The sequence below is a fragment of the Ambystoma mexicanum genome, chromosome 11 (genome assembly GCF_040938575.1).
Source record: "Ambystoma mexicanum isolate Mex_15411 chromosome 11, UKY_AmexF1_1, whole genome shotgun sequence".
Taxonomy (NCBI): Eukaryota; Metazoa; Chordata; class Amphibia; order Caudata; family Ambystomatidae; genus Ambystoma; species Ambystoma mexicanum.
Window position 1 is genome coordinate 706,033,188 of NC_090934.1, and position 26,773 is coordinate 706,059,960.

The window sequence follows — 26,773 nt, forward strand, 5'->3', positions numbered from 1 at the left end:
GAAGACTCGCTTCAGAAGCCTAAGGTGGAAATGACAGGATTTGGATGTATTGTTGATGTGGTGAGACCGTGTTAGGTCCGGGTCCATTGTGCAGCTGGGGTTTTTGGCAGTCATGGTTGTTGGGGGGGGGGGGGGGGTGGGGCCGAGTGAGGGTGGCCAGGGAGTCGGTTTGGGAAATAGGGCTGATTTACCGCATACCATGATCTCCATTTTCTATGGGTTCGGAAGGAGATGTTTAGTCGTCATCCACCGGTCCATGTCCGTGAGACGTGCTGCTAGGTCAGGGCGAGGGTCGGAGGTCGATTTTAGGAATTCTCAAGATGTTTTATTTGTCATCTGCATAGTTATAGCAGGTGAAGTTGTGTGAGCAGATGATCCTGGGCAGAGGGGTCATGTAAAGGTTGAAGAGAAGGGGTGAGAGGCAGGTGCCTTGGGGTACTCCAGTGTTCACTGGGCGTGCAGTGCAGAGGAAAGGCAGGAGAAGGGTGATTGGCTATCTATCAGTGAGGAATGAGGTGATCCAGGTGAGCAGTGAATCTCGTATTCCTAGGCAGTGCATTCTGTCAAGGAGGATCATGTGGTTAATGGTGTCAAACTCTGCAGAGAGGTCAAGAAGATCGAGTGCTACACATCCTTCTGGGTCTGCTGGGACTTTGAGGTCATCCCAGATAGAGATCAGTGTGGTTTCTTTTCTGTGGCATGAATGGAAACCTGATTGATCGGGGTCAAAGAGATTGTTCGATTCCACTAAACCATTGATCTGTGAATACGTGGTTGTTGAGCTTTGACAAGAATGGGTGTTGGAAATGGGCCTGTAGTTGATTGGTAGGAGAGGGTTGAGGGATGCTTTTTTTGAGAAGAGGTTTTACATCTGCGATTTTGAAGGGGTCTGGTAAGTTGCCGGGCTGAGGGAGTCATTGAGAATGGACTTCGCCAGTTCTCCTGCACAAGTGGTTGTGAAGCTTTCTTTGAGGAGAGTGGCGGGCGAGGGTCGAGCGAGGAGCCGGAGGGTCGGATAATAGTTTGATGAACTCCTCACTAGCGATAGGGTTGAAAGAGCATAATGAAGGGTCCTCGGAGGGGTGGGGGAGAGGAGGGTTGATTTTTGTAGAGTGGGTGATTGGCGGGTAGACTGGTTGGAGAGTTTGGCGTTGAGGGTGGTCGTCCTGGATGGGCTGTTTGGTGGAAATGTTCAGAGAGGGAGTTGCAGAGCGCTTGTGAGGAGGGAGTCGGGGCTGCAGTGCAGGAAGGGTTCAGGAATTCTGTGATGATCCTGTGGAGCTCTTTGCTGCCGCTAAGGCAGTCCAGGGTCCTTTTATTATAATGGATTTTTTTGGCCTTTAGGATCTCTGATTTGTTATTTCGGTGATGGTTGGCAAATACTGATTTGCTTTGCTGGGTTCTGGAGGCTCGCCATTAGCACTCATGGGAGCAGTTATGGGTTTTTAGAGTCTTCAGGTGGGGGTGAACCATTCTGGGGTAGGTGCTATGCAGGAGGGCAAGGACTTGGAAGGGGTTAGGGGAATGAGTGAGTCATTTAGTCAGGAGTCAAAGAGCTCTATGGGTAAGGGTCTTTCTGCGGCCGGGAATGAGGGGGGGGGGCAGTAGCAGCACTTTGGCCAGGTTCAGTAGTACCTTGGCCCTGTTGCAGCACTTGAACTGAGATGTAGGTGTAGAGGATGCCTTGGGGGCGGGGGTGGTGGCGGTATGAAGAGAGAAAGGTATGGCAGAGTGGTCTGTCCAGATGAGGGGTTTATTGGTGGATGTGGAGATTAGGTCGGAAGAGCTGAATATGGCGTTGAGGGTGTGGACAGCAGTGTGCATGGGTCCTGTGATACACTGGGTGAGGTTGATTGACTCTAGGCGTTCGACTAGGGGGTAAAGTCATGGAGCTGTTGGGCACGTCAAAACAGATATTGTAGTCCCCCAGCAGGGTGAGCGCAGGGTGGTTAACTAATGTAGCTGCTAGTGAGTCGCAGAGGCTATTGGCGAAATGTCTGTCGTATCCGGGGGCCCTCTAGGAAGCTGTGCGAGAGGGTAGGTAGGAGAGGGAGTTTGACCAGAAGGGATTCGAAGTTGGCTGTGCTGGGTTGTGTTTCAGTGGACATGAGAGATATGTGGTTTGCAGAGGATGGCTAATCTGCTTCCTCTAGAAGGTCCTTTGTGGGTGATGAGTAAATAGTCGGGTGTGAGTGCTTTGTGAGTGATAGTTTTGAGGTCCTCCAAGAACCAGGTTTCCGTGATGATGAAGACACCGGGATTCTCTGAGGTTAGGAGATCATAGATGTTGTGTCTGTTGTTAGCCAGGGAGCAGACTTGTGGGAAGAATGCGGGGCAGCAGTATTTTTCGGGATTGGCAGGGTTGGGATGGTCTGAGTGGCCGGTAGGTTGTTGGTGGTGGTGGTGGTGGGGGCAAGGGTTGATTTGGTCGGACAGTGTAGTTGGAAGGACGGAGATGGTAAGGGGAGGGATACTGTTGGTGGATGCGTAGAAGGTGGTGGGTGGTTCGGGATCAGGAAGAGAGGGTGGGGGGGTTGCAGGTCCTCGGCAGAGTAGTGGCCTGGGATTGGCGGTTTGGTTTGTAGCGAATGGCTTGAAGGATTGAGGGTTGGTGGTGAGGGGAGCTTGGTCGTTTGGAGGTGTCGGGGCTTGATGCTGTTACGGATTGGTACACAGGGGATAGGAGAGGGGTCAGACGATATGGGTTGAAGGCGAATAGGCTGTGTTCAAGGTGGGAAGTCGGAGGCAAGGGTGACAGAGGGGACCTGGTTGTGGAGCTAGGACTGGTGAGATGGGTCGAGAGATGCAGGGCTGGCAAGGCATGTAGAGTTGAGGGGTGGCCTCTACCTCCTGAGTTTTGTGCGTTTGGTTGCTGGAGTGTGCGAGAGGCTGGAGGGTTCTCCGGGAAGGGGGTTGAAGTGATGGTTTGGGAAAGGGCAAGACATGCCATGCTGAGAGAAGGGAAGGGAGTGGCTGGGAGTGGTCTTTTGGTAGGGGTCGGTGTGTTGGAGAGGATGGGAGGTCGAGGGGCCGTGTTTGTCCAGAGAGTTGTGATCGGGGCAAGGGAGGAGGAAGTAGCACAGGAGTTGTCGGTGTGCCCCCGGACGGGTGGGGCTGGGCAATGGCTGTCACAGCACCCCTGGGATTCCTCTGAGGTGGTCTTGCAGAGGGTGTGGGATGGGGCATAAATGTATGTGAGGTAGGGTCCTAACGTGCCTTGAAACCTGTGTGTATAGGCGCATTATAAAATGCCATATCATATGTGAGGGAGGGTGTGTGGTTAGAGGGTGCGGGAGGAGAGTTGGGGTATTTGGGCTGAGGGGGGCTCCCCTTGTGTGAGAGATACTGATGGTCCCTGGGGTTCTAGCTGTCGGGATGAGAGACAGCAGTTGAGCGAGAGAGTTGCAGGTTGTGTTCCCGAAAGTAGGTGAAAGGGTTGTGCTGGCAGTGGGGCAATGTTCTTTAGAGCGCCACAGGGATCCTCTGGTCTGAGAGTTTTTACGCTGGGTGGTGGGATGCTGTGGGTGGGAGAAGGCCATCCACCTGGGAAAATGGGGTTGGGAGGGGGTGGGCAGGGGTTGCTTAGAGCAGTGCAGGGTTTAGTTGTTTCTGGGTGTGCCAGAGTGCCCCTCTGGTCTAAAGTTGTAGGGTGGGCTCTGGGAGGTTATGGGAGGCTTTGAGTTCCCTGGGAAGGTGGGTGGGAAAGTAGGATTAGAAGCACATGGAGCGTTTGCAGTGGTTGTTAGGTGGGGGGGTGGGGCAGGCAGAGGGCGAACCTTGGTGGGCCAGAGAACTCCTTTTGTCTGAGAGTTGGATGGTGTGTGGTGCACAGTGGTGGCGTTGGGTTGGTATGTGTGTAGGCTTCGCGTGAAAGGGGTGTGTGTGTGTGAAATTTATTCTGGGTGAGCGTGGAACTGGGTTCAGGAATGAGGGTGCAAGGTTGAATGATGTAGGGCGGGTGTGGTGTAGTCCAGAATGCCTGAAGGCTGCTCTTGTATGTGAGTGGGGAGGTGTGGGGTGAAAGGCAGTGTGCGTCTGGGTGAGTGCAGCACTGATGTACAGGAAAATGGTGTGGGATGTGGTGGTCTTGGTTGTCGGTGCGTCTGGCTTGAGTGTGTGCTGATCGCCATGGTTGTGTTAGGGTCTTGTTCGAAGGTGGGCGAGTTGGAGGCGAGGGAGCGTCTGAGGTTGAGATACTACCGTAAGTGGGAATGGCTAGATTTGAGAGAACTTAATTATTGCGTGAGGGCACCTAGATTTGAGACATCAGCTAGTATAACCCACTAACGTAGACACTACATCAATAAGTATAACTGTGTGTGTTGAGATACCTGGCTATTGGGAAAATGCCAAAATCTGAGACAGCAGCAGGAAGTATAAACGGTCAGTTTGAGGCCGCAGCAGCAATTTTAAATTGCTAGATTTGAGATCCCTTGGCTATTGGGAGAGAATGCCCAAATCTGAGATCAGAGCAGCAAGAGTAAAACAGCAAAGTTGCACAAACAGCAGCTGGTATACCGAGTTGAGACAGCAGCAGCAGACACAAAACTGGGACAGTTGGCTATTGGGAGAGAATGCTCAAATGTGAGGCAAAAGTAGTGAGTAAAAGCTGCTAGATTGTTAAGTAGGGTCACAAGAGTAGCAGGGCTTTAACAGAGATAGGACTGGAAGGTGAAACGCCCAGAGTGAGGGCACAACAGTAAATGCAGACACACCCAGGCTTGGGACATCTGGATGGAGGGAGAAACTCCCAATATGGGGACACAACAGTAAATGCGGACACACCTAGACTTGGGACACCTGGACAGAGGGAGAAACACCCAAATTGGGGACCACAGCAGTAAATGCAGACACACATAGGTTTGGGATACCTGGATAGAGGGAGAAACGCCTACCACTGGAGGAAAGCAGTAAGTGCAATGAAATGTAAGTGATTGGTGTACTGCAGTGATGGGAATACTACTTACTAGCTGGATGTCCTTGATGTGCTAGGTGATGTAGGTGTGAAGGGTAGTAGGGCTTTTGGAATGCAGTGATTGCTGTGCTCCCTACCCAGATCACTTTTAACTGTGTTAGTCGCTGCTGGTTAAGGCGAACATGGGCAAACATGGACTGCAGCTGCTTCTCCGGGAGCTGCCCTTTACCTTGGGGGTCCTTAGCCCAGGGCTGCACTAGAGTCATTACATAATAGAGGAACCAGGCCCAATCAGGGGATGAGGTGGGCAGGGAGACCGGAAAGGCAAGAAGAGGGCTCAGGGTCGGTGAGGTCAAAAAATACTATGAAAGGCTGGCAAATATAATGCAAAAATGATGAAAGCACACAGTTTACACTTTGCTCAGATTGCACACCTTACCAGCAGACGAGCACAGCGGAAATCGGCGCAGAGCGATCTGCCGCACGGTTACACCCGCCAGTGTATCAAAAACACAGGGCACCAGGCCCAATCAGGGCATAGGGGTGGGCTTGGAGGAGGTCAGGGCATCGGGGAAGGCAGCAAGAGGGCTTGGGTGGGGGAGGCTGTTGGGTAAGATTTTCATATTTATGATAAATATTCCTGACCTGTGTCGACCACAGAACTTGTTGCTTGGACTAGTTAACTATTTTACCTTATACCTAGGGGGGAATCTTTTTTCCCCCCTCTCACCTAGTCTTTTATTCTTTTTATGGGTGACATTTTTGTGTCTCCACATAGTGTGTGGTTGAAGTTATAGTTCCCTACAACATTTGGGGCTTAGGCTGGGTTGCCCCTTTGGGCTCCCCTATTCATTTCTCTTTCCTATACTTGGGTGAACTACAGTTCCCAAGTAGTAAAGGGGGAATTTCATCCCCTTTACATTTTGTATAAGTGAGCCAGCACACCCCACCTTATGTGGAGTGCTGGGTGGATACAATGCATCCCCTTTCGAATGGATTGTGTTCTCACACGTATTCCTCATCTTTTGATAAATATCCTTCCAGCTTCAGCTGCTTCTGAAAAATAACTTCTCAACAGAGGGTGCTGTGCGGTAGCGTTGATGACTCGATGCCCCTCTAGGGCCTCCGTCCGACCGTCGACCTCATCCGCAGTATATGTACCACGTGCCGCGCCCATTGGCTTCAGTTCCGTTTTTCCGACGCAGCTTTCTCTGAGAAATGACGGCGTGCTTCAGTTCTTTTAAGAAATCGTCATGCCTTCACCGTCGACTCCATCGTCGCCCTAGATGGATTTTAGGAAATGTCAGGATTGTGGGTCGAAGATATCCATCACTGACCCCCACGCTGTGAGAGCGTAGAGGTAAATTGGCGGTGGGTAGACTTTCTAAATCCGAAAGAATCACATGTCCAACTAAGTCTGACACCCCAGCTAAATGGGAAAGTTTTGGAACGAAATTATGAATTATGTACCCATCTAGACTTAAGGTGATTTTATAAAGGGAGACCGATCTTCCTGGAAATGCCAGCAGCGGCCAGGATGTGGATGGAACACAAAAATCTGGACCAAGGGGAAGACTGTGACTCCTGGACCGGGCGGGCCAGGAACGAAAAAATGGAGGAGAAAGGAATTTAAGGCCAGCACGGCGAGGAGCTTCAACAGGGCAAGCCCAACATTTATTACTTAAGGCAAACTGATTTGGGACATTCACAACGGGATGAAGACCCAGACGCTTCACCTGGGAACGACCCACCCCAAGAACGTTTAGGAGCCGGCACGTTGCCGACACCGAAAAGACTCGCACAGAACGACCTGAATGGGCCACATCGGTGCTCGAGCGCTGCATCTGGAGTGTGGTCGCTGAGTACAGTTATTTGTTTTTGGACAAGTACCAAGGGTACACTGCACACGTTCGATGCAGCTAAAGTTTTTTTTGTTCACTATACTATTCTATGGTCTTCAAGAGACGCTCGACTGAGGATTTTGCACCACCTGTCTGAGGTAATGCTGCGGCCAACGAGAAGGGGGGTGGAGAGAAGGGAGAGGCGCAGGAAGTAAGAACCCTGAAAAACAACGTGGTATGGGGGGACACACGATAATGGCGGGTGATAGGAAAATAATGACGTGGGACATCAGGGGAATGGGCACCTATATGCGGAGAAACGGGATTAAATCCTACCTGGGCAGGAAAAAAATCTCCATTGCCATGCTGCAAGAGACCCACCTTTCCGCCGAAGGGAATGATGGAGTGATTAGGCTTTGGGGAGGGCAGGGGTTTGGCACCCCCTACTCTAAATATGACCGGGGGTGTATACCTGGATATATGGGACAGTGCCCTTTAGGCTCCTATCCAAAGAGGCAGACCCGGAGGGGAGATACCTAATACTGAGGGGGAGTATTGAACAGTTAGAAGCATGCATAGTAAACTCATACCTCCCCAACCACGGAACGGCAGCATACCTAGCTAAATTGAGCGCAAAGCTGGTGGCCTATCGGGGGAGCTTTTTCATTTGGGGTGGAGACTTTAACTGTGTTCGGGACCCCACACTAGACTGGTCCAAACACCCACTGCAAGAGCCGCATCAGTCCTCCTCTTCATTGGACGAGGTAATAAGGACCCTGGACCTGGCGGAGGTTTGGAGGGAAATGCACCCAACAGACAAAAAATACTCCTTTTATTGCTCACCTCACAACCTATACACTAGGATCGATTACTTGCTGATTGATAAAATACACCTCCCCCAGATTGAATCGATATCCTACTTTGGCAGATCGATCTCAGACCACTCACCCCTGGTAATGGAATGGAGAAAGAAGGGACCCAGCCCACCCATTCCACTGTGGCGTATGCCGACAGACGCCCTCAGAGACGCTGCTTTCACAGAAGACCTCAGGTGCAAAATAGAGGAGTATATAGAAATTAATGCGGGGAGTGTCGAAGGGTGGGACTTGATATGGGAGGCTTTGAAGGTCGTAGTCAGGGGGTAGCTATTGCCAGCGCAGGGGGAATCGGGAGATTGCTTAGGGGAGAACTAGAAACAGGAGAAAAGAAGATCCAGCAGCTGGAAGCCTCGGTCAGAAAAATAAGGAGGCAGAGCAGGAACTGGCGGGTGTTAGAGAGGAATGACAAAATGCCTGGGATAGATTATCAAAATTTGACTATATTGCTAAAATCACTAGAACTCATGCAGAAGGGGACAAAGCGGGCAGACTACTGTCGTGGCTATGTAAGAGCGAAAACCCAAGGCATCTGACGACAGTCATTAAAGCCGACACGGGAGCTATACATGCCACTCAGCGATAAATGAAGCGTTCAGGACATTTTACTCTCAGCTGTATAGCCACGAGGAGCAGGTACTCCAAGAAACCATACGAGACACCTTGGATGAGATGGGGTTGCCCTCACTAGACCCAGCCCAGAGGGAAATGCTGGGCGCGGAACTGACAGTTGAGGATGTGAGTGAGGCGATACAATCACTAGCCACTGGCAAAACCCCGGGGAGTGACGGGCTACCCCCGGAGTTATATAAGACATTCAGCTCGGAATTGGCTCCGGTCCTACACAGTGTTCCAGGAGGCCTATAACACTGGGATATTACCGAAGAGCATGAGGGAAACACTGGTTGTCCCGATCCCAAAGCCAGGGAAGCCCACAGATGAGTGTAGCTCATATAGACCGATAGCCATATTGAATTATGACGTTAAGATCCTTACGATTATACTGGCTAAACGTCTCTCGAAGGTAATAGGGTCCATAGTGCATGAGGATCAGAATGGGTTTGTGCCAGGAAGGAACATGACGGGGTAATCTGCGCAGGCTACAACATATTATAGCGCAGACGACAGGGGAACAGGGAAATTACGCCGTGATCTCGTTAGATGCCATAAAGGCGTTTGATTCCAAATATTGGGAATGGCTGATCGCTACTTTAGGCCAATTTGGGCTGGGAGAATAATTTATAAGATGGATCAAGCTGCTCTACAACGCACTGGTGGCAAGGGTAAAAACGGGCAAGGTGGTATTGGCACTATGGGATATCCAAAGGGGCACGAGGCAGGTCTGCCTGCTGTCACCTATTTTTTACATTCTGGGCCTAGAACCTGCCGCTATATATATCGGGGAAACAATTTTTTGATGCCGACATACGAGTGGGCGGGGAAGATCATGTCATATCACTGTACGCAGATGATGTTCTGCTATACATAAAAGACCCAGATCTCAACGCACCAGTGATCCTAGATGTTCTGCGGAACTTTCCGTGTATAACTGGGATCGGCTTCAGCCCAGAAAAATCCTGCATATTCCCGCATGCTGGGCTGACAAGACGGAAGGGGACCTCCCGGGGGTCGGGATCAGATGGCAGAGACATGTGTCTAGATACCTGGGGGTGTCCATCTGGCACGAACCTGAACAAATGCATGGGGGTAACACAATGTTAGCGATACAAGGGCTACGCAACTCCATGAAATTCTGGACCAAACTACCGTTGTCATTGATGGGGAGGGTGGCCGTGGTCAAAATGATAGTTCTTCCAAGGTTCTTCTACCTCTTCCATAACGTTCACTACTTCATACCTGCTTCCTCGTTCAAATTACTAGAGAAGCTCCTGAGGGAACTGCTATGGGGCCCCGCCAGACACAAACTGTCCTTAGACACAATTACGCTACCGTACAAATCGGGTGGGGATCAATTACCTGATCTTGAGAGATACTTTCTAGCGGCACAACTCAGTTACGTGACTAAATAGTTGGCTGACGACACAACGTCAGAAACAAGGTTGCTCAAACACCTGATTGCGCCGATATGCCTGAAGGAGGTGTTGTGGGTATCAGTGAAGTGCCTTGGCACCCATCCAATGATTGTCCAGTTAGGCAAGAAGGTCTGTAAGAGAGCCCTAAAGTTGATGAGGCTAGACCGGTCCTACTCACCTGACACCCCGATGGCAGCTGATATATGCATGACTAAAGCACATCTGCAAAGATCTAGGCGGTGGGAAGGTTATGGCATCTATACATGGGGGGGACATGTACGAAGAAGGGGCCTTCAGAGAATTTGATTCCCTTGTGACCAAGGAGGGATTGCCCAAGGGCCAGTTCCACTGGTACCAGAAAATTAGGAAGGTAGCGAGGACAGTCTGGACAAACTTGCCTGAAGAGCCAGAACCTACACCAATACTAACATTGCTGCACAGTTTGGGAGACGGATGGAGGCCAATATCTAGGATATATGAACAACTCGCAGATAGACCGAACCCCAAAAGCAGTGGGATGAAACAAGGTTGAGAGAGGGACCATGGTGTTGACATATCCGAGAGAGAGAATGGGAAAGGATACTGGAATACCCCTGGGGAAGTGTCAAGGAATGCCAGGTTCCGATTGATTAAGCTGAATGTTCTATACAGAAAATATATGACCCCCAGTAGAATTGCCAAATTTTACGGTGCCACGGACCCACTGTGCCCATGGTGTCGGTCGGAGGGAGCAGATATAACACACATGTTCTGGGGGTGCCCCAAGGTACGACCTTTCTGGCATAAAATAGAACAAGTATGTAGAAGGGCAGGGTTATCGAGATATGAATGGACACCAACGGAATGTCTATTGGGTGCCTACCCGAGAATTAGCAAGATTCGGCACCTAATAAAATTCATGGAAATGGCATGCATATTAGCGAAGAGAGCCATCTCAATGGCATGGAAAAGACCTGGAGGCCCACAGTACATGAGATTGTATAGAGAATAGGAGCGCTAGGCGGAAGCAGAAACAAAAGTGTGGGGTGTCGGGGTTGCAAGGGCAGGGGAGGAAGTGGGCCTGGCGTATGAGGCCTGGAAGACATTGATATGGGACATGTTCCACCCGTCCGATGACAAACCCCCTTGAAACAGGCAACTTGCAGAAAACAAACTGTATATGCACAAGCTTGTCCCCTCACGGGCGAGAGGAAGCTAAGAACTCTGACCCAGGCGGCATAGACAGCGCAAGAGCTGAAGCCTCAGAGTCCCAGGTGCCACCCCCAGGAGGCGTACCACATACAAAAGCCCACATGCTGTAATAGCCTAAACTAACATGGCGCCGCTAGAAAAGCGACGACGCATCCTATAAGCAATGAACCTCCCTCACGAAAGCACGCCAGTTACCTCCGAACGTAGCTAAAGTTGAAGACCGTTTGCAGTTGTTGTAAAGTTGTTCTGTTCTTGTTACTGTTGTGTTTTTACATATGCACATGGCAATGATAATAAAATGTAATTCGAACTGCACTGTATATGATAAATGCCAATAAAAACATTAATTTTAAAATAAAAAATAAGGTAATTAATTGAACGGTAGTAAAACAAGATGAAATGACCACAAGCATTGTTTAGTGATGAGATATAGCGTGTCATGATTTAATAAGCATTATACAGTCACCCCCACCAATAATTAACCACATTTTGACAAATCAGCATCCAGTTTGATCATAACACATTTATAAATAAATATAGTTCCAGTAAATTGGATAAGTCAAATCCATACATACGTGCTGAGTTAGGGAAGCACAGAGGGTAAATTAGCATAATAAATGGAAAATGGGGAGAAAAGAGAGAAAAAAGAGTAAAATACTAAATTAGCTAATTGTATAGTTTACATTATGTTGTATGATCGTTTAACATGGACTAAATGCACTGACCTGTGTGCGTATCCAGTGTTAGTACTTAAATCTGTAAAGCAGCACAAGATCATCTGTTCTGTGTGAGTGGCTAGCAAAAAAACGAGCTCTACAAGAAATATACAAAAATATAAGCTACAATACGGCAACTCATATGGGTGAAGAACAACAGTCTACTGTGGTCCCGTGTATCGCATCGTAGCTGCTTACCTAGCAACCGCCGAAGTCGTTCCACGAAGGACGCCGCGGGTGCGCATGCTTCGTGTTGCTAATGTTATGGCTCACAAGATTGTTAGGGAAATGTAACCATGGATACGGCCAGATGCCTGGTTACGGCGGCGACCATCTTGTAATGTTAAACTAAGTTACTAAGTTGAGTAGATAACATCTAGATCACAGGCTGTCGTTACTCGATATGTTCAAGGCACTATTTGAAAATGAATAACTGCATAACAGATAGTGAACCGAGTAAGTAAACGTAAAAAGTAAAAAAGCCATGAAATGAAAAAATTATGAATGTATATAATTGTAAAATGCTGTAATGATGACAGCGCAGATGCTAATCCACTGCGTGATGTGCAGGTGAGAAGTTCAAATACATGAAGTATGCAAAGATAGTGCTAGGACAGCCCAAGTGAAACAATCAGTAAAAACTGATTAACACACGTATCCCTGACTGGTAAGACATTGGAAATATTAAGTTAGAAATCTGTTATGCTAACGTACGTGGTAGACTGGAACAGGAGTTGCAACTGTATATGTCCAAAAACCTGAGTCTCAGAGGGATCTATATACATGTACCATCAGTGGGTGTGTCATCATTACGGCATTTTACAATTATATACATTAATTTTTTCATTTCACAGCCTTTTTACTTTTTACGTTTACTTACTCGGCTCACTATCTGTTATGCAGTTATTCATTTTTAAATAGTGCCTTGAACATATCGAGTAATGACAGCCTGTGATCTAGACGTTATCTACTGAACTTAGTAGCTTAGTTTAACATTATCAGATGGCCGCCGACGGCATCTGGCTGTATCCATTGTTACATTTCCCTAACAATCTTGTGAGCCATAACATTAGCAACACGAAGCACGCGCACCTGCGGCGTCCTTCGCGAACAACTTCGGCGATTGCTAAGTAAGCAGCTACGATGTGATACACGGGACCACAGTAGACTGTTGTTCTTCACCCATATGAGTTGCCGTATTGCATCTTATATTTTTGTATATTTCTTGTAGCGCTCGTTTTTTGCTAGCCACTCACACAGAACAGATTATCTCATGCTGCTTTACAGATTTAAGTACCAACACTGGATAGGCACACAGGTCAGTGCATTTAGTCTATGTTAAACGGTCATACAACATTATGCTAAACTATACAATTAGCTAATTTAGCATTTTTCTCTCCTTTTTTTCCTCTTTTCTCCCTATTTTCTATTTTTTATGCTAATTTACCCTCTGTGCATCCCTGACTCGGCACATATGTATGGATTTGACTTATCCAATATACTGGAACTATATTTATTTATACATGTGTTATGATCAAACTGGATGCTGATTTGTCAAAATGTGGTTAATTATTGGTGGGGGTGACTGTATACTGCTTATTAATCATGACGGCGCTATATCTCATCGCTAAACAATGCTTGTGGGAATTTCATCTTGTTTTACTACCGTTCAATTAATGACCTTCTTATGGCACTTGTCTTTCTAACGATGACGATGATGATGATGATGATGATGATGAACTAATGTTGTACTAATATCTTAATTGCAATGCATGCGTTTAATCCATTATAAATATGTTGCACCTTGGTATATTTTGAGGCACAGACTCCGAAATGCATAGGCCATATAGAGCTCATGTGACGCATCTGCCAAACCAGTGATGTATAACTGTAGAGCACTAAGGAAATAACGAATAAAATTTTACATTTCAAAACTAACACTAATTAATTACTTGAAGAATTATTACCTGCAACAGATCTGTGTTAAGCAGTCATACCATTTAGTGGTAACTGGGAGTTCTATCGTATTATCGGTAATAATACGCACTCGCGAATCTTAGCAGAAATAAGGTAAAAACATTTACTCTGCATACAAATATACAACAGTGAGTTTTGGGAAGGAAAATAGTTGGTTAGTGTTATACTCGCAAGGCTTAACTTTATAGTGGCAGTTTCTTCGCACAACAAGTCTTTTAAGTTCCAAAACGCAACCCTAGATAAAGGCAGATCGAAGAGGGCTTAAAGTCTTGACAAGCAGCAGAATACAAAATGTTCCTGTGGATATTTTCAAGTCTCTAGTCTTTACGATGTAGCAAGATTAAACCAACGTTGGAGACCCTGTAAAGGACTTGCTAAAGGGACACAACAGCAGCTTGAGACGGAGGTAAGAGGGGGTGCCCTAGACACCTCTACATGCACTCCAACACTCTGGAGCAACTTCTCCGATCAAGGTAAGCAATACCCTTTTCCCCACAGTACCTTAGGTTAAAAGAAAAGATATTGGCTGGATTCTTCTCGATGTGGCAGCGCTGGACACGACATCCGGATTCCTTGGTCTGATCATGAAAGGTAGGACAATGGACAGGATTTCTCCACAGCAGTCTCGAGGTAGGACCTCTGGCACGGCTTTCATCAACTTCTCTGGTCACTCTGTGGTTTTTGTGCCTTTCTGCAGCACTAACTGAAGACGCGATTCACCCAGTCAATCTTCGCTTCTTACAGTGCCAGTGAGGGGGGTCTGGACGAGTTGGATCGGGTCTCTGGATGTCCTTGAGGGCTCAGCAAAGACTTGAACGAATTTGGCCTTTCCACAACGATGCACTCGGAATGGGCAGCAGGTCTCCTGGTATTGGGGTTTCGTAGCTCTGGAAACTCACAGGACATGGCTCAAATCCAAGTTCGTCTTGCGACAGATTGTTCCCACCAGTCAAAGGGAAGGAGTCCTCTTAGGAGTTCCTCTGTCGCACATAAAATGGGGTCAGGACAGCAGTGGTCATTTCAGTGTTGCAAAGGGTCTGCAGGCGTCTCTGGTCATCTTCTTCTTCTGTTACTTCAGTTACCAGTGGTTGACTTGTCAGCAGTTTCCAGGTTCGGAGTATTTAATGGGAACTATAGCACAATTTCTGCATTCTCTCTATGCATTTTACAGCAACGGGCCATCTGGCTGGCCAATCAGGACAGCCAACCCCCCACTGGGAGTTGGTTCCTCTCAGGAAAGGTGGAAGACAAAGGGCTGCAGAGTTTTGGACTCCTCCCTCGCTTCCTGCCTTCTGGAGCCTGGACGTGGAATCCAGAGGATTCCCGCCGAAGACAAACTTCCACTGAGCTAATTCCTGCCTAGAATGCCAGGGGAAGACCTTCAAATCAGCAAGCATGCAAGAAATGGCTCTGAGCTGGGGGGTAAATCTGCCGTGAATTTGCTGATTTTCAGCGTAATTACTGCACAGTAATACTGCCGATGGTAGTCGTGCCGAAAAGCGAAAAGGGCAGAAAATACTATGAAAGGCTTTGTTATACAAGTCTAACTGCAAAAAGGGTAGTTTGTTATAGGAGTTTTAATACACAGGGTCCTGTATATACTAGTGGAGAAAAACTGCAAAGGCAGCGTGTGCTCTTTATTTGGGCATTAGTTTTGTATGTCACTTTTGCAGCTGCTCCAAAATCCATGTCTGCCTGGCAGATGTTGGGTATGTGGAAGTTCAGAACTCGTGTGATAATTAACCGATACCCTGACACGTTATCTTGTCTAAAGTTTAAAAGAGAGTGGCTATTGTATGTAATTTGATTGGTGAAGCCCATTCACTGAGCAGATGATAATGGGGGTGAGAGTAGTCACTCTATCCTTTGTGCTAAACCCAAGAGTTCTAAGAAACCATACATCTGCCAGTATTATGGGTGGTCTACACATGAATATATAACTTAAAACCCAACATACAATTATGCCTCTCACAATGGGTGGGGGTAAAGTCTTGTAGGTAGTTAAAAAGCAAAGTGGCCAGCAAGCTTTTATTCGTTTTATTTCACCTGACACAGCAACACTAGTTTCTCATCCCAGGAGCGTTTCCTGATCTCTTCCAACCCTATAAGTGAAGGGTTTCGAACAAGTGGTTTCGCCATTCTCTCTTGCTGTTCAGTAAAGGACAGTAATCGACATGCAGTCCCAGCCCTTACAGACTGAGTTTAATTTCTGAATGGTCCAGAACTGGACCTGTGAGCATCAAATATCCCAAAAATAGTTTTGTTGTTGAAAATAATTAAAAATGTATGTCAGATGAGTCAAATTTAAGCTTTTCAACCATCCAAAGACGATTTCCGAAATGTTGCGTTTTTTATTAAAAGATGTAAAATGTTTGTTATACAGGGACAATCGCTATACAGTGCAGGGTCTAAAAAAGTGAATGGGCAACCTATCATGTCAGTACATTAAAAGACTGCTGTGACTTCCATCAATAGCCAGTACTTTCCAAATACACATACTCAACAAATCTTGCACAGCTATGTGCACAAGGCATACACGTTTTCTGTGCAAAAGCTTTAAATTGTAAAAAAGAAAAAGCTGGACATTTTGGATTTTTTTTCTGTGCTTGTTTTATGTTATGTTTTCTATACGGTACGTAGGCAAGACCTTAACTTTTTAACAATTATTTTTGTTTTTGGGCAGTGAGCCCCCCTAGGTTAGTATCTCTGGAAGAACTCATGGAAACAACCAAAGGTGTCACTAAAATGGCATTAGCCCATGAAATTGTGGTCAATGGAGACTTCAAGCTGAAGCTGGCTGAGCTTCCAGAAGGAAGGTAAAGTGCTTTTATTTATTTTTTAACATAATATGGAAAAGGCGCACTAACGTTCTCTCACTCTTAATCCATGCCGCATCTAGCATGACATAAGTCAACAGTTACAAGTTGACCATCTTCTGCTGAGGAGAAGATTCCTAAAAGGTTCCTAATTTACAAAAGTAGGTGCATTTGTTTACTGCATAGCATGTTTCACTGCTGTATGTACACAATTTAATTTCCTGTGAGAATTCCAATTCCAAAATGCCCTTGGGGACCATTTAACGAGATGTGTACATAAAACCCCCTTGCTATTATTTAAGCAAGTATAGCAATCAAAAATAAAATAATAATGATGGGGGCGTGGCTTGGAGCCATGGGGGTCGGATCAGCTCTGTAAGAGCTGCCGGCTGACACCACGCATCTGACCAAAATGCCCCAGTGAAAGTGTGCCTAAAATATATCCGGACGGTGCGCCTGAATGCCAAAGCGATGCTGCAGATGAGGGCCTAATCTTGAACTCCCCACGACGCCTGGAACCCAGGGCTTGCTGAGCTCGAATCGGTGCCGGAGGCAGCGTCTGCCCGTCCTCAAAATGGCGGGCGCCACCACACTTCGCATCGGACAGCAGCGGAGTCCGGAGGCGCAGGCGGCCCCTGAGCAGGGGAACCACTGGCCTGCACTGAGAGGTGCCCTCAACGCAGCTCTTGGGCGGAGGAGGGCACTTGCTACTAGTAACCCCGAACAAGGAGCCCCATCGCCCCCCAGCTGGTAGCTGACCCGGAGAGCCCCCGGCCCCGGTGTGCAGGGACGCTGCAGGAGATCCTGAGGAGGCTGGTGACCCCCCCTCCGGACATCTGAGGCAACAGCACCCTGGGACACAAGCTGCGCTGTGAAGATGAGAGGGGGGAAGCCTGCTCATGGAACCCCCCCCCCCCTCAACGGGGGTAGCAGACTCTGGTCGGCTGGGAGCTCCAGGGGCAACGGAGACCTAGGGAACCGGAGGCCCCCACTGTGGAAGCAACTGCAGCGGTCCCAAGCCTTGCCACACAGAATACACTACGGCCCACCTGTTCCTTGCACACCCGCACCTGGTCAGTTCCCGCGGCAAGGATCCAACCAAACCTTCCATGGCGTAGCCTGGAGCCATCAACGTACAGACTCACAGGAGTGCCACGGATCCTTTGGCACGTCAGAGTGATCCACAGCCCGAGAAGCACACCATTTGCCCCTGGCCACCTACCCCAGGACACTTGCACTGGCGCCACAAGGAAGAGCGAGGGTCATAATCATGGAGTCTCTGGCAGAGAGTGGCCTCTTAACACCTGCGGGCCCCCCCCTGCCTGAGGGGTGCTCTACTAAAGGCGGGCAGGAACACCGGGTCGCAGCTCCCCCGCCCGTGGGCGCGAGAGTGACCATCTGCCTAATTTTCTGCCCTGCAACACAAGCATACTACACCCCAGCCTGTGGGACGGACCTGAACTCACCATGGCTAAAAAAATCAACTAAGCAAGCAGACATTGCAACTCTATTATCCACCCCTGCACCATATAGGCCCAGGAGAGGGGACCGCCTGGAGCCAGGGGAAACGATCACAGAGAGCATGCACGCAGAGCCACTCCGAGAAGCAGTCATGAATTTGGACCTCCTAGAAGCACTAACTAAAGAGTTCCAGAGGGGCACCAAAGAGGTGAAGAGTACCATCACAGTGCTGGAAACGATAGTGGGGGAGCTGGAGGCAAGAACAACAGAGGTAGAAACCACCCTGTGTGAACATAGCTATGAGTTTGAGAAGGGGGCGGACAGGCTGGCCGTGCTAGAAGCCAGGAGCGAAGCCCATGAACTTAAGCAGGAGGACTCGGAGAACCGCTCCCGTCGCAATAACCTATACCTGAGAGGGATCCCCACATCTGTCCCAGAGGCAGACCTGGAGCATTACGTGAGCGACCTCTTCCACTTCATTCTAACCCTGCCGGATGAATCCCCCCTGGTGTGCTTGACAGGGTCCACAGAACCAGAGTTCCATCTAACTCTTTAGCCCAACCGGACGTCCTTGCAAGACTACACTACTTCAAAGTCAAGGAAGAAATCATGTTGGAGGCAAGAAGTTCCCCTCGAATACTGTTCAGAGATGCCTCCATCTCCCTATATCAGGATCTCACCTCTGTTACGCTTCTAAAAAGGAAGGCACTGAACCCAGTCACGGAATGGCTGAGGGTGACACTGGGGCTTCCCTACCTCCCTGATCTTCTTCTGGAACGGGAGTGTCTGCCACATACGCAAAGTGCACGAGGCAGAGAGACTGCTACACCTGGACGCTGGGGAGGGGACCAATGTCGAGGATGCACCCTCGGAACAGGAAGACCCGCAGGACTCTAACCGATCCTGGTCGCGAGTGGAGAGGTAACACCGGAGAATCAAGGGCACCTCATCCAAGACCAAACTCCCTAGCAATGACGGCTGAGGCGGGGTGGCACCGCTACACCGGACCCGCGGACCCGATACGCATCACCTGAAGGACCAGATGCCAGCCATAACCGCTGGCCACGTATCAAAAACCTTTAAACCAAGTCAACACAACAATCCCACACCAAGCTTACATCACCTTGTAGCAGAGACCAAAGTGTCTCGTCTTCAGAAGGTTGCGTTGGCCCAGCCGGAGTCCCTGTTGGTTGAAGGCTGGCCCAGATGACCACATTTTGTTTGTTACAGGGGGGAAAAGAGGTAGACACCGAAAGGGGCACAAACTACCAATACAGGGCCCAGCTCAACTGGCAGCTACCCACACAGAATGGCGTAAAGTGTAGTGAGAACAGCATTTAACACCCGCAACCCAAACTCTTTGAAATGGGATCACCCATACAAAATCTAACCATGATCACCTGGCATGTCCAGGGCCTAAACTTCCCCCAGAAGCAACGAGTCAAGTACCAAAGATTCCCTAAAAGATACTTTGTATCCTCCGGACAGAAGAGGGGAGGGGTGGCAGTCCTGCTCAGCCAATCAGCGGTTCTGTCAGAGGTCACAGTCAAGTGAGACCCCGAGGGTAGGTTCTTGCTGATCAAGGGCTTCCTGGTGGAGCTCCCAATAACTATTTCAGCCATTTACTGCCCAAATGACGCCCAGGAGCGCTTCCTACACATGATTCTCCCAGTGATAACGTCCTTCGCCAAAGGTAAACTGTTGATCGGAGGTGACTTCAACCTCACCCCGGACCCCACCATCAACAAGACCCTACCGCCGACCGGAGCAGACTTTTCAAAGGCACTGGGACTCGCGGAATTCCTGAGAGAGACGGGAACAATCGACGCCTGGAGGCTGGCTAATGGTAAGGCCTGTGACTACATCTTCTTTTCACATGTCCACAGTGGTCTTTCCAGAATAGACCTCCTACTCCTTTCAAGTGTGCTGTTCCCCTGCATCGTGGACATAGGGCAAAGGGTAATCACCGACCATGCCACAGTTATAGCACAGCTCCAAACGGAAGGTCTACCAACGCCGCAGCAGAGGGCTTAGAAGCTGCTAGACTACCTCCTTTCGGACATAGCAGACAGCCAGGAACTGTCGGAAGCTCTTATCAACTATTTCACAGAAAACGTGGGCAAAGGACCCACGGAGGCTATGGTGTGGGATGCCATGAAGCCCGTTATTTGAGGCGTTGCCATGAACTGCTCAGCAGCACACAGGCGCAGACACCAGCTCAGATTAGAGGAACTGGAAACGGAGGTGGCTCAGAAAGAAGCAAACCACAAAAAACGCCAATCGGCAAGGTTGTGGCATGAGATACGTAAAGCCAAAGTAGTCTTGGAAATGCACCTGGCAGACCGAACAGCCCGAGCATTAACATACACAAAGCAGTACTACCATCTAAACTGCAACAAAGCCAACCGCCTGCTTGTGCATAAGCTCAAAGTGCATACCAGAAACAACATCGCAGTCCTACGGGACCGAGACGGGAAACCCTGCTGCTCGGACCCTGAAAAGCTGGCCATCATGACCGAGCACCAGAGGAACGTGATGTCGGGGAGGCCTACATGTGTGGAAGCACACACAAACTATCTGCAAATGGCCCAAAGACTGCCCCGCCATCCGCAGATAGACGCCCTGGAAGACCTTCTATTTTCGGAGGAGGTGTCTGAAGTGATCCGCTCAATGAACAACACGGCCCCTGGTACAGACAGCCTGCCCGCACCATTCTACAAGAAATGCAACCATATCCTGGCCCCCCATCTGGCCCTTCTCTTCAATACTTTCCTGGAAACGGGCTCAGTCACCCCCTCCATGAAGGAATCTGCCACGGTCCTGATCCCGAAACCTGGAGCGAAACCAGAACTCTGCTCATCATACCACCCCATCGCCCTGATGAATGTGGACTCCAAAATCTTCTCAAAGCTGTTAGCACGCAGGCTCACTGGACTCCTCCCGGATCTCATCCACCCGGATCAAAAGGGCTTCATCCACGGTCGCAACACCTTGGACAACATCGGACGCACCCTAAACGTTGAGACGGCCAACAGACCTGGAGTGGAACTAGTGGTGGTCTCGTTTGACACACACAAGGCATTCGACATGCTGGACTGGGGCTACATGAGGGAGATGTTGCAACACTACGGGGTGGGCCCTAAATTCCTGAAATGGACGATGGCAAATTACCAACACCCCTCCACAACCCTCAGAATCAACAGTGCTATATCCCCCAGAATCAAGATCACCAGAGGCACTCGCCACGGCTGCCCCCTGTCGCCTCTCATCTTTGCACTGTCAATGGAGCCGTTGCCTCCAGAACCCGACAGAGCCCTGCAATCCAGGGACTTAAGTTCAAGAACAACGTTTACAGAGTGGCCCTATACGCAGATGGCGTGTTGACGCTATCTCATCCAGGAGCATCCCTGGCAGCGCAATGGGAAGAGCTGAACCGCTTCAAAGCAGCCTCCGGGTTCTCGATCAACCTCACGAAGTCCGTAGCACTGGGCACCAACATTCCTAAAGCAATGCTGGACTCCCTATCGGCTAGTCTCTCGATCCCATGGGCCAGATCCCACCTAAACTACCTGGGCATCCGCCTACCTAAGCTTGCCGAACGCACTTACAAACTAAACTTCCCGCCCCTGCTGAAGGACCTGCAGTCGGACATGTCCCGCTGGCAAGATCAAGAGATATCCTGGCTGGGGAGGCTCACAGCACTAAAAATGAGCTTGGTTCCCAGACTGCTCTACCGCTGCCAAGCCCTCCCAGTAGCAATCCCCAAAAAAGCCAAGCAGAAACTGCAAGCAAACATACTAAAATGTATATTGGGGGCAAGAAGCCCTTGGGACCAGGAAGGTCCTGCTCAGGAGCCCCGGTTCCAGAGGCCTGGGAGTCCCCGTGATGGAGAGGTACTGCTTAGCCGCCCAGCTCTCGGCGGCATTTATGTGGCAACCGGGCACAGATAAACCCCGTTGGTTGAAGCTGGAGGAGGACTGGAGCCAACACCCATTGGAATCCCTTCTACATATCACATGGCCTAAGCATCCCCCAAACGCCGGACCCCTCACAACCACTAGGAACACAGTGAACAGCTGGAAGCAGGCAGCCAGGAAGTGGAACTGCAGGAGCACGGTGGGCCCATTCTCACCGGTCTGGGAGAACCCGGACTTCACCACAGGACGAGGGAAAAAAGCCTTCTCCAAATGGAAGGCGGATGGCCTGAAGCACGTGACAGACTTCTATGAAGGGGACACCCTACACACCTTTGAGGACTGCAAGAGGAAATTCCAGGTGCCGGAGGGCGTGAGGTTCCGCTATGCCCAACTCCGACATTGGCTATCACACAACTCGATGAGGGCGCATGGGCACAGAGAACGTACAGCGCTGAAACGCACCCTAATAGCAACCCCGCCCTGGGGGAAGATTTCGACCCTGTATAGGCTGCTGGACAGGGCAGACCCCAAATCTAAGGAGCCCTACATGAAACTGGGAGAGGCAGAAAAAAAAAAAAAAAACTGGGAGAGAGACCTAGGCAGAGAGCTAAACATGGCCAGCTGAAATCGCATTTGGACAAGAACCCATAAGACTTCCAAATGTGTGATGAATAAAGAGGGGGGGCCACTAAGGTTTGCTATAGGTGGTACATAACACAGGATTTCTACACAAATGCATCCCCACCTTACCGCCACACTGCTGGAGAGGCTGCGTGGACACAGGAACGTTGTTCCACCTTCTTTGGTCGTGCCCGAAAACGGAAAGGTTCTGGAGGGAGGTCTTGGAACAGATCCGACTTATCACAGACCTAATGATCCCGTGGGACCCGGGAATTGTCCTACTGGGGGACATGGGAGAGGGTCAATTCCTGAGGACTGGTCATATGGCGGACCTCTGTACGCACTTACTGCAGCCAAAATCTCAATTGCCAGGCTGTGGAAACTTCCTGAGGGTCCAGCGATCCCTGTGTGGTGGGTAAAGTGTTGGGATATAGCCGCAGCTGAGAAAATCACTGCCATTCGCCTTGGCAACAGAAACAAGTTTTACAGCATCTGGACCCCATTCTTAGACTTTGTGCAGAAATTTCCCAGAGTAGCCAGGCAGCCACCATCTCGCCGCTGGCTGATGAAAATGGACTGAGAGACTAAGTGCACCCCGGATTGCGAGTGCGGCTGTCCAACCCACCACTATCACCGAACTCGTGCCCTGTAACACTAACCCGAGACTTCTGCGACCCCTTCCCCGGACCACCCCGGAGTACTACCCCCCCGTCCCCTCCCCTCCCCTTCCCTTGTTCTTGTTTACCTCATTTGAGGTTATGTTGATTTTTGTTATGTTATACCTCAACAGCATATCATAAAGAATGGTGAAGCTTTTGTTATCTACAATAAAAAGTCTAGTTGAAAAATAATAATAATGATGATAATAGTATCTTGTACTAAAACCATTTTTCATTTTATATCTCCACCACTTAGTAATAAAACAGCATTTCAATCAAAGACTTTTTCAGATTTAATTTATAAAATGCATACAAAATAAAAACATAATGCATTCAGTATCAACAAAGTTCATTCAAACTCTAATTAATCAAAGGATCCTTGAGCCAATGTGTACCATACCATTCCAGTTTTATTGTAAAGAGCACACTGGACAAAAGAATCTACCTCCAAGAGGATTTCCCAGCGCTGAAAAGGTTTTGTGAAAAAAAAAAATACACAAAATGAAATAGAAGGAAAAAAACAATCATATGTAGAATAGGTAAAAATTGTTTTTAAAAAAGTGGAAAAGAAAATCCCAAAGAGAAACATGTGTTCAACTAGCGGTCACTAGGCCAGAAGTACACGACTGAACAAGTAGGCAAGCTGCACAGTGTGTGGAATACAGGCACAATTATCTGTGAGGATCCAGGCCACTGCAACCTTTGGAGTCCAAAATGGTAAAAAAAATAGTCTAGTAAAATTCCATCACTCATCAGGAAACATGGCAGCAAGGGATGCCATTGGGACACGGACAGCAGCAGGGCAGAAGGAATCACCCTCCAGATCTAAACGAATTAAGAAGGGCCAACAATGTGCAAGGTAGCCCTCCTACTTCATCCAGTGTAACACACTTATTGGAACATGCAGTGAGGAGCTACGATGAAATGCAGTAAAAGTAGAACCGGCCCTTCGGAACCCTAGTCCGGAGCCAAGAGAAGAGCAGCAGTCTGGCAGAAATTAAGCTTCAGTCACATGGAGTTGGTGCTTGTGCGACCTCAAAGGGGAATTCATGTAAGTGATACAATAGTAGCAAATACTGGCATAATGTATCCCACCACCAAATCTTCCTCACCAATTCTAGGCCAAGCCTCTTCTGAGTCGGGTTGGCAGCAAACCAGGGATAGATACAACAAAGTGTCCAGGCTCAAAAAGCACCACCCACTCCACAACAGCACGCCTAAGAGGGGGATCACCCTAATAGAGGCACCATACCTCCTTCTGTGGAGGATGGCAGCGGTATTTGTCCTTCACAGCACATGCACCTCCGGGGTGGACTATATCCAAACCTGCTGGTCTTGATCAAGAAGGCAGAGACTGGTCAGCAAGACGTTCTAGTCCACAATGTTTTACCAGCGCCTCGCCCAAATCAAGAACCTGCTACTCGTTAGCAACCTGCTTGTCATCACATCCAAGCAAGAGGGCTATAGAGCGGGATCTGCAGCCATGACGCTCAAACCGCCGACTTCCCTCCCCCCCTGCAATCCGAGGTTCTAACCGTCCAAAACTCCAGCACTACAGTCCATACGTGCTCCCTTTGGGCACCGGCCTCTCTTCCTTCTCCAAGAGCATTCGGATTGCTGTTTCGCCAGTACATTGACAAGCTCAATAATGTGCTCCTGCGTGGATCCTAACAAAATTAACCTATTGAATGTGTAAAGTATAATATGAAAGTAAATATACACAGAATATACAAATATATACAGAAAATGTTGAAATCCTAGACCCTTATATATGCTACCATTACATGAAACATTGAAAAGGAGACCATATTAAAATGTAAAGAAACACTAAGACTTCAAAATAAATCAGTTTTATGACATGCATGAGGGATAGGATTCCTGTATCCCAAGGTGTTTGAAACCTGCTAGACACTTCCTAAGAGGGTGGCGCTCTGCTTCCTTCAATTGCAACAGAACTTTGCTACACAATTGTGTACCTCCATTGACCTAAGGAAGAAGCACATTTTGAGAGGCGACTTACATTCTAACTCTAAGCTTACACAAGGAAGGTCTTGCCTGTCTGGCCAGGGATAGTTAGTAATGTGGCATGACAATACATGAGTTATGGATTCTTTAGTCTTAGAGTGGTTTACATTACTGGACCAAGACTTGCGAGAAGAGGAGACTAGAAAGATTCCTAAGCCAAACATCAGCTATAGAGATATCGGGAGTTGTGAGGACACATGATCCCAGTATTGTACCATCAGATGTATTTTTCAAGATCGTTCTCCAGGGGAATACTATGGTGTGCTCTATCTGAGAGGTTTTAATCAACCTAACCCAATAGTTTGATTGGACCCTATTAAATGCATCTCTTTTAAGAGGCCCCATGGGTCTTTCAAACATATGGTATAATATTCACAGTAAGTAATGTTTTAACATAGGCCACCCTACAGGCCTCATAGGGTCAGGGTCCATCTTTGCAATGTTCTTGATGAACACACGCATACAGGTTTTTCACAATTGTATTGCCTACTTCAAATGTAGCTACAAAATGCAATGTAATCCCATATCTAGCCTTTACTGATTATTTGGGTGTTTGGGGGAAAATTGGAGAGTGACTTAAGAGTTTGTTTGTAGATCAGACGATCTGAGATCTTAAACGGGCTACACAAATTGTAAAATGTCACTAGCCTTAGAATAAGGGCCCTTGGCTGTAATGGAGTTTACAAGCCTACTGCTCACATTATATCGGCATTCTATATTCTGTGATCACAGGGTGATGGTACTAGAGCGATGCTAAATAAGAGAGGGAGTTGGGTTGATAAAACTCTCAGACGCTTTGATGACAATAAGGATGTCTAGTTACACAGATAAACTGACAAACAAATGGCTGATTAAACCCTTCATGTGGGGTAAAGGGTCCCTGTTAGGTAGAATTTCCTTTTTGTGTATAATTCTCCCCACTTGTGAGTCCCTCAGCATCTTTTGCAGGTTTTTTTTGGATCAGTTCTCCTGAACCTTTTTCCACACTCGATTACCTTACCTTTGGGTACCCTTTTCAACCCTTTTGGTTGTGTCTTTTGGGAGTTATGCTTTCCTCTAACTTTTAAGACATCTTCAATTTATTATTGCATCAATTTCTGTGCAGTGTTGCTGGAAACTCATTGAGCTGCCCGTTTTATTTTCCTTGTGATAACTACTGTTTCCAAGAATCGGGGGGATAGTCTCTGGAATCTGTACACCCCACCTTGTATAGAGTGCTGGGGTGACATAATGTATCCCCTTTTCCACTTCTCCTGTAACTTTCTTTATTTTTTTTATTTATTCATTTTGGATTTGTAGGGCACACTGCAGCCCGTAGGAATCGAGCCGCTATAAGGTAATTTAAGAAGACTTGCTTGAGGTTACAGGAAGCAGCCCGCATATGGATACTTGATACATAATGCTTGGTTGTTACAGTAAAATTGATTACAGTGCAAGGATACAGTAGCATAGTCAGGAATAGAGGTAACATATGAGAAGCAAAGCCTAAAGGACAGTCCATTCATGATATCGTAGTTGGGCTAAGGAGAAGGTTACATGCATGGTAACTAGTACGATGTGGGATGGGATTTTAGACAAACAGCCTAGTTTTCATGGCTTTGTGGAAGGCTGCATGTGAGTCAATGGTCCTGATCTGGGCTGGGAGAGTGTTCCAGAAGTTCGCTGCCATGGTTGGGGAGACTCGACCCTCCGGCACGCACTGTGTGTGTGTGTGGGGGACAGTAAT

The 26,773-nt window shown here is 48.3% G+C and overlaps 1 protein-coding gene across 1 annotated transcript in view; it reads left to right on the plus strand.

Annotated features, from left to right (window-relative positions):
• The window catches only part of TCP11L1 (t-complex 11 like 1), a 666,815-nt gene that overhangs the window by 83,214 nt on the left and 556,828 nt on the right, over nt 1-26,773 (plus strand). Inside the window, exon 3 of the mRNA XM_069623576.1 lies at nt 16,232-16,364. Within this exon, the coding sequence (XP_069479677.1) occupies nt 16,232-16,364 (133 nt within the window). The remainder of the gene's footprint in view (nt 1-16,231; nt 16,365-26,773) is intronic.